Source organism: Schistocerca cancellata, chromosome 12 (assembly GCF_023864275.1).
Source record: "Schistocerca cancellata isolate TAMUIC-IGC-003103 chromosome 12, iqSchCanc2.1, whole genome shotgun sequence".
In the NCBI taxonomy this organism is placed as follows: Eukaryota; Metazoa; Arthropoda; class Insecta; order Orthoptera; family Acrididae; genus Schistocerca; species Schistocerca cancellata.
The window spans coordinates 73,781,537-73,798,369 of record NC_064637.1 but is presented as its reverse complement, the minus strand read 5'-3'; the positions used below and the strand labels follow the sequence as shown (position 1 = coordinate 73,798,369).

Below are 16,833 nucleotides of genomic sequence, written 5' to 3'. Positions count from 1 at the left end.
GGACGATAAATAGTTTGGACAAGAAGAGAATAGAAGCTTTCGAAATGTGGTGCTACAGAAGAATGCTGAAGATTAGATGGGTAGATCACATAACTAATGAGAATTGGGAGAAGAGGAGTTTGTGGGACAACTTCACTAGAAGAAGGGATCGGTTGGTAGGACATGTTCTGAGGCATCAAGGGATCACAAATTTAGCATTGGAGGGCAGCGTGGCGGGTAAAAATTGTAGAGGGAGATGGAAAGATGAATTTACCAAGCAGATTCAGAAGGATGTAGGTTGCAGTAGGTACTGGGAGATGAAGGAGCTTGCACAGGATAGAGTAGCATGGAGAGCTGCATCATACCAGTCTCAGGACTGAAGACAACAACAACAACAATGTAGGGAAGAACTTTAGCTAGCATGCAGTCAGATATATATTGAAGGTCAAAAGGGGCATTTTTAAGAAATGTCTTTTGTGCGTATTTGGATAATTTGAGCATGAGGTTCCTATTGGAGAGCACTTCACCTGCACTGGAACTGAATTATTCTTTCAGTACCCAAAAACAGGAGTGTGGAAGAAACGGCAGTTAGTTACCTATATTCCCACCACCTCATGTAGCACCAACACCACTACAGTTACCAAGAAGTTTTTTTATAAAAATCGCAACGCATTCACACTTTGTGTTTCCATTCACATTGGTTTGAAAATTTAACTGTTCCTTAGGCTTTGACAGTTAACTGGTGAACATAAAACAGGAGATGTGCAAAGACTAAAGACTAAATGTGAGAGCTGCCAAAAAAATTATTTATTATGGTAAATGGAGTCCTAATTTGTCAGATCTGTAACTGCACTATTTACTTCACTTCAGTTCCTCTTACTTCTCACCTTGTTGTCACCTTCTCGACAGAAGGTGACAAAGTCCTTACCAGTGTGTCATCTTTGACCTCCTCCTCTCTCTTATTTCTTCCCATTCAACCTCATCCTTGTGACAAGTGAATTCCTCTGATACTAGGCTCTGAGCAACCTGACTTTCCTTAATAACCTTCCCCAACCTATCTCTCTCCTCTGCCTGAGAAAGCAGAAAGTTAGGATAGTTTCTTGTGCTTCAATATATTGTGTCCCAGGAGGAATGATCAATACATAGGGACATTAAAAGAAGTCTAGTAAGAATGAGATGTAAAATGCATACCTATCAAGCTATGAGCACCACTTCATCTTTGACATTTTGAATTAAATCTCTTCTACTGCTAGCTCTTTGCTTTCCATATTTAGAGATGTGGTAGTATGGACCAAAACAAGAAAAAAAAAACATCTAGTACGCACTGGCTCTGTAGTGCATACTGTAGTGATTCGAGAATTTCTGTGTAAATTCTAGATCCACTCAGCCTTCTACGTCTCGAACACATGATATTCTGGATACGAATGTGGGATGGTAAAATCCTACCTAATGCACATCACATGTTTATGTGTGCAGGTTTAAAGTCAGTTGGGAGAAGAAAGTAGATTCAGAGGACGAACAGCACCAACAAGTACTTGTTGGGCAATCCATAGATGTTTCAGAGAAAGAACCATGGAGTTTTTATGCAGCTCTGCGCCTGTTGTGTCATTGACTATTGTTATGTGAAAGAAGAACAGTTGAAAAAGTAATCTTGTAAACTCTTAATTCGGCCTTGTTAGAGGAAAGACCTTTTTAATGATTCATGTGAAGTACAGTCATGGTTGTTAAGCCAACTCTTTTATAAATATAATTAAATTTGTTTCTTACGTTGGACAGAGCGAGTGACTTACCGGAAGTTACATATGTTTGTGGAAAGTGAGAATTTTATTCTGTATGGAGTCCAAATATACCGCTGGTTAATGAAAAGTAAAGTTCGCGTATCTACTTATTTCACAAGTAATAAGAGAGACTTAAATATTCCTGTACCTAGCATCATTCTACGGAGACGAAGTTGAGAGAGTTTTCCAGCAGTCAGCTAACCAGCAAAGAAGATCAGCTGCGAATCTCAAGTAAGTCACCTCGTATAAAAGAAGTGGGAAGTTTGTATGTCTACTTCTTGCTTTAAATTGCCATCAAAAACATTATAATACCTTAAGAGCTATGAGCACTTGCTCATCTTCATTACTGTGAAACACATCTCTTCTACTGAAGAAGTGCTCATAGCTCTTAATGTGTGCATTTTAGAGTCCATGCCTCTTAGTACATTACATTCTGTACAGAAATTAGAGTCATCTTAGATTTAAAAATCTAGGCAATTGCCGTGCATCATTTCTGACTGTATCACTATTAGGCATAACAATAATACGAATATAAACGTGACACGATATGTATATTCTTCCGCGTTTGCTCTTGTCTCACTCTAGTTTTGTAGTTTATTAGGCAGACAGGATTTAAATGAGATAGCAACAAACACAAAACAATACATGACAAAATGTTTATATTCATATTATTCTTATGGTTAAGAGAATACTGCAAGTGATTCACAATTCATAAAAGTTTCTTTTAGCAACAATCTCTTCTAACAGGTAGGAAAAAATTCAGAACGTAGATTTGGCCATATTGACAGACATCCCAAACAGTCTTGCCTGTCAGATTTTTGTAGTACATTGAAATGCTGCTACATTCGAAGATGAACAATACGGAATTTGTATTTACTTCGTTGGATAATGTATGAAAATGCAGAGGAAAAAGCTCGTCTTCCACTTTTATTTTAAATTTACTTACTGACACAGAGGTTTTGGCGCCAGTATTTATCTTTGTGCCTGCAAAGCATGCCTGTGTAGCGCTACATATATTCGACGGCAGAAGTTAGTTGTGGCGGCACCTACCAACATTTTTCAGAACTTCCATTTGCTTTGCACTCGATTCTAAGCCGCAGGCGGTTTTCTGGATTACAAAAACCGGAAAAAAAGTGTGGCTTAGATTTGAGGAAATACAGTATACACACGGCAGTACTACTGTGTATACAAGGTATAAATGGACAGTGTATTGGTGGAGCTGTCATCTGCATTCAGGTGATTGTTGTGAAAAGGTCTCCAATATGATTATGGCTGCACAATGGGAATTATCAGACTCTGAATGCAGAATGGTAGTTCGATCTAGACACATGAGACATTCCATTTTGCAAATCGTTATAGCATTTAATACCCCAGGACCTGCAGTGTTAAGAGTGCCAAGCATACCAAATTTCAGGCATTACCTCTCACTACAAACAATCCAATGGCCAACAGCCTTCACTGAATGACTGAGAGCAGTGGTACTTGCATAGAGTTGTCAGTGCTAACACACAAGCAACATTGCAAGAAATAACTGCAAAAATCAATGTGGAATGTACACAAATGTATCCATAGGGCAGTGTGGCAAAATTTGGCATTAATGTGCTACGGTGACAGACAACTAGGTTGAGTGCTTTGGTGAAGAGCATGACATCACCTGCAGAGCCTCTTCTGGACTCGTGTCCCTGTCAATTGGATCCTAGATAACTGGAATCAATTGGACCCTAGATAACTGGAAAATGAATTGGAACATGGTCAGATGGGTCATGATTTCACTTGTTAAGAGCTGCGTTGATAAGTTCCTATGGGACCAAACTGCTGAGGTCACTGGTCCCTAGGCTTACACACTACTTAATCTAACTCAAACTAACCTACGCTAAGGACAACACACACCCACGCTCGAGGGAGGAGTGGAACCTCCGACAGGGGGAAAGGGCTGATGGTATGGTCCGAATGTGGTGCAGACCCTATGAAGCCATGGACTCAGGCTGTCAACAAGGCATTGTGCAAGCTGGTGGTGGCATAATAATGGTGTGGGGCACGTTTCCATGGAACAGATTTGGTCCTGAGTTATGTTCAGCTACTTGGAATCAATTTACAGCCATTCATGGTCTTCACATTCCCAAACAATGATGGAATTTTTATGGAAGACAGTGTGCCTCGATACGATTGTTTGCAACTGGTACGAAGAACATTCTTGACAATTAGAGTGAGAGAGCTGGCCAACCAGAGTGCCCGACACAAATTCGATCGAACAATTATGGGACATAACTGAGAAGGCAGTTCATGCACAAAGTTCTGCACTGGCAACACTTTTGTAACTACAGACAGCCACAGAGCGCAATATTTCTGTAGGGGCTGCCAACAACTTGTCGAGTCCCTGCCATGTCGAGTTGCTGCCGATCTCTGGGCAAAAGGAGGTCAAATACAATATTAAGAGGTGTACTACAGTTCGTCACCTCAGTGTATGTGCAGCACTAACAGTTTTCCTTGCTACAGGAAACTTACTGGCCAGCCATTCTGTCTCATAATTTTACAGTTTTCACTAGTGAATTTTCCTTTTGATATGATAACTCATTTCTTTTGGCACTCATACAAGACAGACTCAAGGAACCTGATATTCATCTACATGGCAGGAATACACAATTTGTTGTTACTTTTGAGCTACCTTCCTACAGTATTTTAACAAAGCTAACAGTGGCACTACACTAGAAGTGATTGTTGCATCTGTCGGACGAAAACAGAAGTCAACACTTTTTAATATATAAAGCCCATTTCAAAAATCCTGCACATTTTAAAAATAATTGTTCCACTTTTTTTAATATTTTACAAAATTACTTTACTGGCCTTCAGAGTAATTCCATTCTTCTCAATAATAGTGATCCAGTGTTCTGGCAGATCTCGTATTCCTGTTCGAATGCCATCTCTACTGAAGTGTGTGATCAACATTGGACACTGCATCAGAAGCCTTGTCAATGGCTTGAAAAACATTTCCCTCAGGTGAGTTCTTGAGTTTTAGAACTAAATCAAAATTTGGTGGGGTAATTTCAGGACTGGATGACAGATGGAGAAGGATTTCCCATCCATAATTCTGTAAAATTCTTTGTACTGGTTTGGCAATATATGGTTGTGCATTATCTCACAGAAGGACCACTCCAGCTGTGAAATTGTCAGACTTACTTTGGTGAATCTCTGGCGACTAAACAATTTTCTCGAAGTCCATAAAAAAAAGAACCTAGGATAGTCAGAATGTTCCCAGTGGTGGGACTGAGATTTCAGCTCTAATTCAAAATCTTGAATCTATGGCAGCAATCCTACTTCTAACCAGATCTTTCTCTATCTCACAACATCGAAGCAACTGTTGTGACTTTCTCTATAATTTGCTTTTTGCTCTTCGCTTAGATGATGAAGAACCCATTTCACAGCAACTTTTCCTTTGTGGATCTTTTTGGTTTGAGTTCTGAACACTGCAGAGAGGAGCATGTTTGCTTCATCTGCAATTTATTGACATATTTTTTATTGATCTTCTTGAAAAATATTGTCAATAGTGGCAGTGTTAATGCATTCTGTTGCAGGTAAAGGCCACCCACTCCTTGGGTTACCATCAGGACCCGTCTGGCCTTCATGGAAACAAGAATCCAACTGTGGTATTATGCTTTGATAAAGTACACTATCCCCACAAACCACTACTAGATATTTATGCATTTCAGTGCATGTTTTCCCCACAAACTTTCAATTTTGATGTAAGAGCACGCTTAACTATGTGAGATATGACCCGAGTCATTTTCCGCCTACATATCAAATCACAATATCGTACTCAAAACAAGTGGTGATAGCTCAGTCTGGCCACAACTTATACTTCATGTGCAGGAAGTGTTCCACTGTCACAGATGTGCTTTTGCACTATACAGAAGCTTTTAAATGGCCTTTATATATGACTTGGCTATGGACCTGTAGATGAGCATTAGGTTCCACAAGATGCAATTAAGAAATGCATCATCATATTGTCTATGCCATTATAATGCTGCATTAGAAATATGAAAATTTCTGGGGAAAAACAGTTTGTCCAGGATGTGAAAGGAAACTGACAGTCTGTAATAAGTATTATTAAAAAAATTACAATGACTATTTTACCAACACTGGACATCTGGCGCATGACAGCACACCACTTATAATAATACCAGGGGGTCCAGCATTGCTGCCTCAATCTCTCTCATTTCCAGAGACAAACAACAGCTAGCACCATAGCTTCGGTTTAGCACCATAGCTTCAGTTTCCTTCGGTCAGTGATACAAATCTATTACAAAATATTAGTTTTAAAATCTGCTACCTAAAAAGAATAATAATCACTGTTTCTAATAAGAGATACTTTCTGAGGTCTTACCTTTTTTGGCCCCTGATGTCTGGTTTGTGTGGTTCATGACCTAATGCAGAAACCCCTCTTCTTCCCTTTGGGACCACTGAAATATAAATATGTGATACCAAGGAATAACATGTAATTTCTAAATTCTGTATTATAAAGTAATGCAATACAATATGAATAACATAATATAATAATATACACTGATGGGAAAAAATCACAACACCAAAAATAATGTAGCGTAATGAAATTTCAGGAATATATTTGTCTAGGTAACAGATTTAAGTAACTAACTCTGCAAGATCACATGTTAATGTGCAAGATAAGCCATCACAAATGTGAAATGCTGGTAATATTCATAACCAATGTAATTTCAGACCGTTCAAATGTGTGCAAACATGTATGCATTGTGTTGTACAGATGCCAGATGTCAGTTGGTGGGACAGAGTTGCTTGCCTGTTGCACTTGGTTGGTCAATACAGAGACGGTTAATACTGTTTGTGGATGATGGAGTTTTCGTCTGTTGATGTCCCATTGTGTTCAAGTGGAGACAGATCTCGAGGTCGAGCACGCCCATGTTGACACCCTGTAGAGCAAGTTGGGCTACAACAGCAGTATGTGGGCAAGCATTGTCCAGTTGGGAAACATTCCCCGAATGCTGTTCAATCGCAGCACAACAGGTTGAATCACCAGACTGATGAACAAATTTGCAGTCAAGGTCTAGGGGATAACCACAATAGTGCTCCTCGTGTCATATGAAATCATAACCCGTGCCATAACTCCAGGTGTAGGTCAACTGTGCCCAGCATACAGACAGGTCGGTTGCAGGCCCCGCAACTGGCTCTGTGTTAAGTAACACGCCACCATCACTGGCACCCATGTAGAACCAGCTTTCATCAGAAAACACTGTAGGCCTCCATCCTGCCCTCCAATAAGCTATCGCTTGACACCACTGAAGTCACAAATGGTGGTGCTTTAGGGTCAGTGGAATGCATGCTACAAGGCTTTTGGTTCAGAGCTGTCCTTGAAGTAACTGATTTCTAACATGAAACTTCCTGGCAGATTAAAACTGTGTACCCGACCGAGACTCGAACTCGGAACCTTTGCCTTTCACGGGCAAGTGCTCTACCATCTGAGCTACCGAAGCACGACTCATGCCCGGTACTCACAGCTTTACTTCTGCCAGTATCTCGTCTCCTACCTTCCAAACTTTACAGAAGCTCTCCTGCGAACCTGGCAGAAGTAAAGCTGTGAGTACCGGGCGTGAGTTGTGCTTCGGTAGCTCAGATGGTAGAGCACTTGCCCACGAAAGGCAAAGGTCCTGAGTTCGAGTCTTGGTCGGGCACACAGTTCTAATCTGCCAGGAAGTTTCATATCAGCACACACTCCGCTGCAGAGTGTACATCTCATTCTGGAAACCTCCCCCAGGCTGTGGCTAAGCCATGTCTCCACAATATCCTTTCTTTCAGGAGTGCTAGTTCTGCAAGGTTTGCAGGAGAGCTTCTGTAAAGTTTGGAAGGTAGGAGATGAGATACTGGCAGAAGTAAAGCTGTGAGTACCAGGCGCGAGTCGTGCTTCGGTAGCTCAGATGGTAGAGCACTTGCCCGCGAAAGGCAAAGTTCCCGAGTTCGAGTCTCGGCAGGCACACAGTTTTAATCTGCCAGGAAGTTTCATATCAGCGCACACTCCGCTGCAGAGTGAAAATCTCATTCTGGATTTCTAACAGTTCACTGTGTCACTGTGGTGCTGACTACAGCTCAAATTGCTGCTGCAGATGCAATATGATGCAACAGAGCCATACGCCGAACACAAAGCCGTTCCCCTCTTCTTGTGACCGTACATTCCTCTGACCAACATTGCCGGCAATCGTGTACAGTAGCTGCATTCCGGCCAAGCCTTTCTCAAGTATTGCAGAAGGAACATCCAACTTCTCATAGCCCCATTACATGACCGCGTTCGAACACAGTGAGGTGCTGATAACGGCATCTTTGTCATCTTAAAGGCATTCTTGACTAACATCAACTTTCCACATCCCCAAATGTAACTGACGCTCATCCCTGGTACAGCATGTATTTAAAGGAAACCAGATTTGTGTCCTCATACTGGTGCTACTAGTGCCACTCTTGCATGACTGGTGCAAATCCTGAATAGACATCACCTTTCAGATGTACAAACACTCTCACCAAATCTCATTTATGTCACACAACTCCTTTGTAGTGTTATTTTTTTCCACCAGTGTAAATTGTATAATAGAAGCAATATTAAACTGTCTATAAAACAGGCAACACAGTGAGCATGAGGCATTCAAGACAGAACAACATTTGGATGGCTGACGGTCCTCACCATTCAACTCAGTGAAATATCAATCACAAAGTAACTTTCATTGTAGTATATAAACAGTAATGGCAACACATATAAGTAGAGAGAGTTTTCAATAACTGAAATGAAATTAAGATATTTAAAATTCTGAAGAGAATGAGATAAAATCCCCAGACACATGATAATCTACTCCACCTGTTCAACTTACATTTGAAAGAACTCAGGACGGCAACAGTTTCAAATTCCTTTGACATCAAGGTCATCAGATAAAGATAAAGTGGACAATCCACCCTTTTCTTATCACGTGAGCCATGCCAGCATGTGCCAAAAGAAGTAAATCATATGGTAGAAGAAGAGGGAGATTAATGTCTTATGTCCTGTTGACAACAAAGTTGTTACAGATGGAGCACAAGCTCGGATTAGGGAAAGGGAAGGAAATTGGCAATGCCCTTTCAAAGGGGCAGTCCTGGCATTTGCCTGAAGCAATTTAGGGAAATCATTGAAAACCTAAATCAGGATGGCTGGACATAGCTTTGAACTGTCATCCTCCCGAATATAAGTCCAAATCATGTGGTAAATTAGGATTTGAACTCTGTCCCACCTGAACAACAACCTGCTTCCTTAAAAACTGTGACATTCTATTTCATAAAAACTGAATCGGAGTAATGAAAGAGTATAATCGACAAAGACTAGATCGCATGAGGAATGTTGTGAGGTAGGCCAACAGTGTCAAGGAAATTATGAACAAACTGGAAATTAAGTCTCGAAAACAAACAAATTGCAAACAGAACAAAAAGATAGTAATGCTAAGAATCATAGGTAACATAATACTTTGGGTCAAAAGTAGTGAAGCCTTAGAACACCTGTCAATTACAGTTAAGTAATACAGCATCCTGTTGTGCAACAGAATAGCAACTCCAACTGTGATATTTACATATGAGAAAATATGGAGAATTTTCAGCTTTAATTAATTAATTCATTCATTCATTCACCTGCCACTGTGGCATAATAATTCAATACTATATGTGAAACTCCTCACTGATATCCTGGCTCACATTTGAGAGTAGTGCCCCATTCTTACTTGCACAGATCAAACTCCATCTCCAACCACATCTACTCTACAAACCTCTATAAAGTGCTTGACATTGTACCATGTATTTGGCTTTCTACAAGTTCCATTCACATATACAATGAGGAACAAATTGTTGTTTAAATGTGTACTATTAATATGCAACTACTGCCGTAAGTACATTTTTCACAGAATAATTTTCATACGAGGAATTTAGCTATATTAATACAACTGCTACTGTAGTACTTTAAATTATTTGCAGAGCAGCAGAGTATAAACACAGAACAAATGTCACATCATTAGCTTAGCTCAGGCAGGAGATGACTTTAGATCCTGGAAACTTGCTACACAAGTAACGATGCAAATAAAAACATTCCTGTTTCAGTTCATTTGCAAGTTACATTGCACCTTCTTTAAAAAATTCACAACAGCCAAACATACCACTAATAAGTGAGGCAAAGAGTGATTCACACTAAGAGATACTGAGCAATAGTAACACGATACTGAACTGTGAGGTCACATCCGTGATTATATTTATAATCTTTTAACAATCTATACATTTCTCAATTTGTTAAAAATTGTTATTATAATTAGTTTTATCACACTCGAGCAATCTTTTAATAGACTTCTTGCACAAATTATGTAACATTTTTGTCTCATTGTGTGAAAGCAAAATTTGCAGTCTGTGGGGAGTATTATCAGGTAAGTGCTGATCACTGTTTGACGTATTGTCAAAGAAAAAAAACAGTCACTGTTTGCCACTGGACGTTTGGTGCACAGCAGCACAGCACTTGTAATACCACCAGAGGGTCCAGTGTCACTATCTCCATCTCTCTCATTTTCAGAGACAAGTCCAACAGCTCGTATCAAAGCTTCAGTTGCACCTGATCAATAATACAACTACCATAAAATTGTGACCAAAAGCACAGTGAACCACCTTCTGACACAATATGTAGCTGGACATGATATGCACAATTTCAATGCCTACTTTATAACCTGGACCATCTGGGCCCTCCCTTCGGACACCAGCTTTTCTAAATAGTGCAGATGGGAGTTATCCTTACAATACATTCTCTGCTCCCAAAATTACTCCAGCCTCAATTCATGGTAATCTACTGTCCCTACCCCCCCCCCCCCCCAACAATTTCCGCCCCCTTTGTCCTATCAGCTCTTCCCAGTTCACATCCCCTCACTCTCACTGCGCACAGCACTCGGCCAACACACCCACCAGTCTTTTCCCCTCTTTTCTCCTCTCCTTTTCCACTCCTATTCTCCCACTGCCCTCCCTCACCACCCTCTGATGTTGTATCTCACAGCCTTACCCTGCTGCCTTCTACAGTAGCCCCTGCATGCTCCTCTGGACAGAACTCTTCTCTCTCTTCACCCATTCACTACTTGCTCCCGCCCTCCTATTCTCTGCCTCACTCCAGACTGCTGCTTTTGTTCAACATAACAGTTTCAGTCTGACCAGACCGGACAGCAATAGTGGTCAGTGTGAGGTGTACCTGATCAAGTGAATGTGTGTAAGTTTTTCTTTTCTTTTCTGAAGAAATCTTTGGACAAAAGCGCAGCATGTAACAGTCTTTTCATCTTCATGGTGAGTAGCAATCTGTTCTTTCCATTGTTTGGCTTTTCTTACATCCCACAAATCTGTGATGCTTTCCTCCGTTGTTATTCTTTAATGCATTACTCTACTCACTGTCCCTTCTTTCTCTTCATTCCCTCATGTTTTCCATCACCTTCCAACAGCACATGCTCTGACATTAGAGCCACACTCTATCAACTATCTTATCTGTGCGCAACACATGGCTACGTCATTGTGTGGATTGTTGGTGCCGCTGCTCATGCCCCAAATTCTTCTTGCCAAGAATTGTAATTACTCTTATTGATCTCATTTCTTCACACCTTGTTGCATATTTTTGTGTGATAGTTTCCACACCTACCTGTGCCATACAAACTTGTGAACCTTGACCTAACTAATCTCCCCCCCCCCCCCCCCCCCCCCCACATCTCTTCCCTTATCCCAACATCCACATATTTCCATATCTCATCTGTTCTGTACTCCTCATGTTTTTGTACTTTTTAAAGTATTTTATTTGTGTCTATATTTACTTATTTGTGTGTATATTTACTTATTTATGTGTATTTTTACATAATTGTGTGTATTTTTACATATTTGATCATGTTCTTGCGTGTCTTATGTATTTTTATGCATCTTTTTGTGTTATCCAGCTCCCCTCACCCTAGTCTTACCCCTACCAACATCCAAACAGCGCCAATGGCTTAAAATGGCAAGCTCTACTACAGAAGTAGTTCAGCAGGTCATTAGATCTTTCAACACAAGTCGAATAATTCATTACAGCAGATTACTGCTCTAGACCAGAACATGATCAGTCTCATCCCACCAGACATATCCATACTCACCTTGCAAGACATACTGTGGATGTGTGGTATGTGATCCCACTCAGTGCAGCCCACACTACAGATATGAGCAATTCCTGAATGGAGGAGACTCATGTGATCTACAACTAACACGACTAATGGTGAAAAAAAATGCAATAACTTTCTGGTCATTCATTAATTCACCAAGTGACTGCAACACACTTACATGGCTTTAAAATATGTTGTTAACAAAAGAGAGCAACAAGATGCCATGTTTACCAATCCAATCACTTTCCCACAAATGCTAATTAGGTCACTGACAACATCACATTTAAAAATTAAAACACTTCACAGCCACAGTTTATAGGAACGTTTTTTACATAAAAGCTCGCTGAACAGCTGCGAATAAGCACTCATTTAACAAACTGAAAATAACTTCGCTATATAAACATAACATCAGTGAAGTCATTTTGTCTACTCACATACAAGAACTGGACAAGACATGCTGGGGAGGTACAGTCTGTCTGTAAAGTGAGGAGTGCTCATGGTGGGGGAAGTTGCATTTCTCTGATGAAAGCTGCAATTGCCATTACAGAATAGTACGAATAAATTTCTCCCTCTAGGAGTGTAGCACAGTGCTCAGAGTTTTACACATATTCTGTCCAAAACTGTTTTTTGCATTAGTATTAGAAGTCTCTCATATCTGTATTCGATGTAGTGTTAACAGTGTCTGCAGGAAGGAAAAAAAAAAAGAACCTGTCTCAGTGTGTCTGTTCACAGCATTGCCAGTAATTGATAAGGGACATTGCAGAAGGGTTGATATAACTTTTTCTTGGTCCTTTATTACTGTACCACTACTGCTTTGTGGTGCTAAAAGCCACATTTTCAGGTGACATATGATTAAAATATTAGATCAGAAAAAGCTTGGAATCATTTTTACCAACATTCATTGTCCGTCAAAACAAAATGCCGCAAAAAGACAGTATGTCACAGATTAAAAACAGCCATATACCAATATAGTGGATGGGTCCGTTTCTCCAATCTACACTACTGGCCTTTAAAATTGCTACACCAAGAAGAAATGCAGATAATAAACCGGTATTCATTGGACAATTATACTAGAACTGACATGTGATTACATTTTCACGCAATTTGGGTGCATAGATCCTGAGAAATCAGTACCCAGAACAACCATCTCTGGCCGTAATAACGGCCTTGATATGACTGGGCATTGAGTCAAACAGAGCTTGGATGGTGTGTACAGGTACAGCTGCCCATGCAGCTTCAACACAATACCACAGTTCAACAGTAGTGACTGGCGTATTGTGACAAGCCAGTTGCTCATCCACCATTGACCAGACGTGCTGGCCAGGACAGCAGTCGAACATTTTCTGTATCCAGAAAGGCCCGTACAGGACCTGCAACATGTGGTCATGCATTAACCTGCTGAAATGTAGGGTTTTGCAGGGATCGAATCAAGGGTAGAGCCATGGGTCGTAACACATCTGAAATGTAACGTCCACTGTTCAAAGTGTCATCAATGCGAACAAGAGGTGACCGAGATGTGTAACCAATGGCACCCCATACCATCACACCGGGTGATACGCCAGTATGGCAATGACGAATACATGCTTCCAATGTGCGTTCACCGCGATGTCACCAAACACGGATGCAACCATCATGATGCTGTAAACAGAACCTGGAATCATCCGAAAAAATGACGTTTTGCCATTTGTTCACCCAGGTTCATCGCTGAGTACACCATCGCAGCACTGCTGTCTGTGATGCAGTGTCAAGGGTAATCGCAGCCATGGTCTCTGAGATGATAGTCCATGCTGCTGCAAACATCATTGAACTGTTCATGCAAATGGTTGTTGTCTTGCAAATGTCCCCATCTGTTGACTCAGGGATCGAGACGTGGCTTCACGATCCGTTACAGCCGTTTGGATAAGATGCCTGTCATCTCAACTGCTAGTGATACGAGGCCATTGGGATCCAGCACGGCATTCCGTGTTACCCTCCTGAACCCACTGATTCCATATTCTGCTAACAGTCTTTGGATCTCGACCAACGTGAGCAGCAATGTCGCGATATGATAAACCGCAATTGTGATAGGCTACAATCCGACTTTTATCAAAGTCGGAAATGTGATAGTACGCATTTCTCCTCCTTACACAAGGCATCACAACAACGTTTCACCAGGCAACACCAGTCAACTGCTGTTTGTGTATGAGAAATCGGTTGGAAACTTTCCTCAAGTCAGCACATTGTAGGTGTCAGCAACGGTGCCAACCTTGTATGAATGCTCTGAAGCTAATCATTTGCATATCACAGCATCTTCTTCCTGTCAGTTAAATTTCGTGTCTGTAGCACGTCATCTTCATGGTGTAGCAATGTCAATGGCCAGTATTGTACATGGGACCACGTACAGACAGAGACTACTTTGTCAGACACCTTGTAGTCTCCTCTTGTGATGAAGTGTGATAGAGAACATGAGTACACCTGCTCATTCTTCAGTTTGCAGACCTATGCTGGAGGGAAGAGCAGGAAGACAATCCAGCAAGCTGCCTTCCCTCACATGCCTCCCCTCCTCCCTCCCATTGCCCCTTCCCACCAACCTACCGCAGCCAGTGAACAGCATTTATCAGTTAAATGGACTCTACTACATTTAGATGTGATACACACATTTAATATTTGTTCTTAACAGGATTCATTTAAAATAACATTAATTTTATACCATTAACACACCATTTTAATAAATGTCATTTTCTCCATCACTTGTACTGTGAAAACTATTAGTCCTAGGGAAAAATGAAAGGGACCTTTGCTCCAGGAAATTTAATGTAGTTTAATTTTGTACTGGGAAACATTTTCACTAGAAGCTACAGGCTTTTTTTCAGGCAGTCTTTTAAGTATGTTGTTTATGGCAGTCCCTCCTATCACTGCACAAAAATTTATAACTACATGAATTTTTCTACCCTATTTGATATTTTTGGTTTTAGTTGATTGGGCTAATAGAAATCACAGGGATAAGGTCCCCTGTACAACAGACTGAGCTAAATGTTCAAAACCATTTCTTTCATAGCAACCATTTGTGGGATTTAATTTCACTGCCTTTGAATCTCCACAGAGTCAATTATCTCTCAGAGTGTGAAAATTTTGGCAGTGATGTTGCATCAGATTCCTTGTACAGCACTTTTTAAACATTGCATCCTGTCTTCCACAGTGAAAGAGTAAACTTAAAATTTCTTCTCTGATTGTACAATATACAAATGTACAATTGTACAATATATAAATGCATGGCATGACACAACAAAACTATGTTGCAGAACTGTGAACATAAATATATAAATACCTGTATCATTGCAGCTGGAAGATTGGACAGGCTGCCTACTGACACCTAGAGGAGTTTTCTCATTGTTGGTCTCTGGAACAGGTGGTGGTTTTGCCATTTCAAACACCATCTCCGAAAGGGTAAAAGCCACCAGGTATGTGCTCATAGGCAGTGATGTGTCAAAATGATCCACAATCCATCCTGCTTCATTCTCTCTGGTGAGTAATAAAATGTCTCTATTAATAAAAAATAAAGAACAAAAGTGAAGCTGAGCTGTGTCACATCAGTTACACAGAAATGACCTACACAAATCTAGAACATTGTGATACTTCATACTTTTGCTGTGAATCTGCTTAATTGTAAAGTTTTCAGGTCTATTACTGTATTGTATTGCGATCATTGTAGTGTGATGAATTAGTGCTGGTGGCTTTTCCATATTTTCTGTCAGAGTGACAGGAGATAAAGTTCAAACAAAATAACTTGGCCAGTACCTGTGTAGAAGTGGGTGGAGGGGAGGGAACAATAGTAGTGGTGAGGCTTCTGTTAATGATTGTCATGAGGTAGGGGAGATGCAGTTCAACAGCTAAAGCCTATGCACAAACACATATCTGCCTTAACTTGTAAGCTACAGCTATAAAGTGTGCAAAACAACTGTATTAACAGGTTGTGTGAGCACAATCAGATATAGAAGTTCAGTGTCAATAGTTTCCCTCTAGAAAACTGAAAACGAAATAGTCACATACACAAAAGGTCAATCAAAGCAGAATGAGACCAGCCCTGTGTTGCCACAATGAAATCTCATAAAATAAAAGAGTAAAAAATGTGATGAGGTGTACACTACCAACTGCCACAATACTGACTACATAAAATGAAGAACATGTATAATGTGAAAATTATGTCTCAGATCTCTGACAATCTGTAGCTATGATTTATTCTTATTATTGAATGGATGGGATAACTAAAAATTCTTGCAACTCTCTCAAGCACAGCTTTTACTGAGATATTTGCTTCCACATCAACCTCTTCCAACAAAAATTTAATGGCATTTCATGCAATCATATACGTCTGATTATAAGCTTTTCCTGCCCCTGTGGAGTGAAGATTTTGGTGCTGTGTTATGTAATAAAGTTCAAAGTACGCAGTTTATCAGGTGACAGTAACCTGAAGCAGCTGCCTCTTTGGAAAGATGTGAGGGAAAGATAAGCACTCATAGTGAGAATGTATTTCTGCACCAGTGCCACATTATTTTTTTGAGAACTTTAAATATGATATTTATGTTGCAATATATTCATGCAAACATGTTTTTTCCTTTGTTTTATGTGTAGTTGACAGGAATGGTGAGACTGTGGTCCTGCCTCATTCATCTGATGCAAAGCTACGAAGTGCCAGACAGTGCGATTGTGAGATGCCGCAAGCTGCTTTGTCAAATTATTCTATGTTCTTTATTCTAAAAATTAAATTGGAAAAATAATTATTTACTGTAAACAAATTTTGTAGTGTGATGTAAACAAAATGTTGGAACTCATCTCTCTGTTAGTAGATACAGTTCACGGCTTAGTGTAACATATCACATCGGTGAAGTGATGTGTTTTGCGACATATACAGAACACAAATG

At 40.3% G+C, this 16,833-nt stretch overlaps 1 protein-coding gene across 1 annotated transcript in view; it reads right to left on the bottom strand.

Annotated features, from left to right (window-relative positions):
- Positions 1 to 16,833, bottom strand: part of LOC126109466 (aminopeptidase Ey-like) — a 261,112-nt gene that overhangs the window by 159,454 nt on the left and 84,825 nt on the right. The window contains exons 6-7 of the mRNA XM_049914495.1: positions 15,240 to 15,433; positions 6,139 to 6,214 (exon numbers count right to left, since the gene is read on the bottom strand). Of these exons, the coding sequence (XP_049770452.1) occupies positions 6,139 to 6,214; positions 15,240 to 15,433 (270 nt within the window). The remainder of the gene's footprint in view (positions 1 to 6,138; positions 6,215 to 15,239; positions 15,434 to 16,833) is intronic.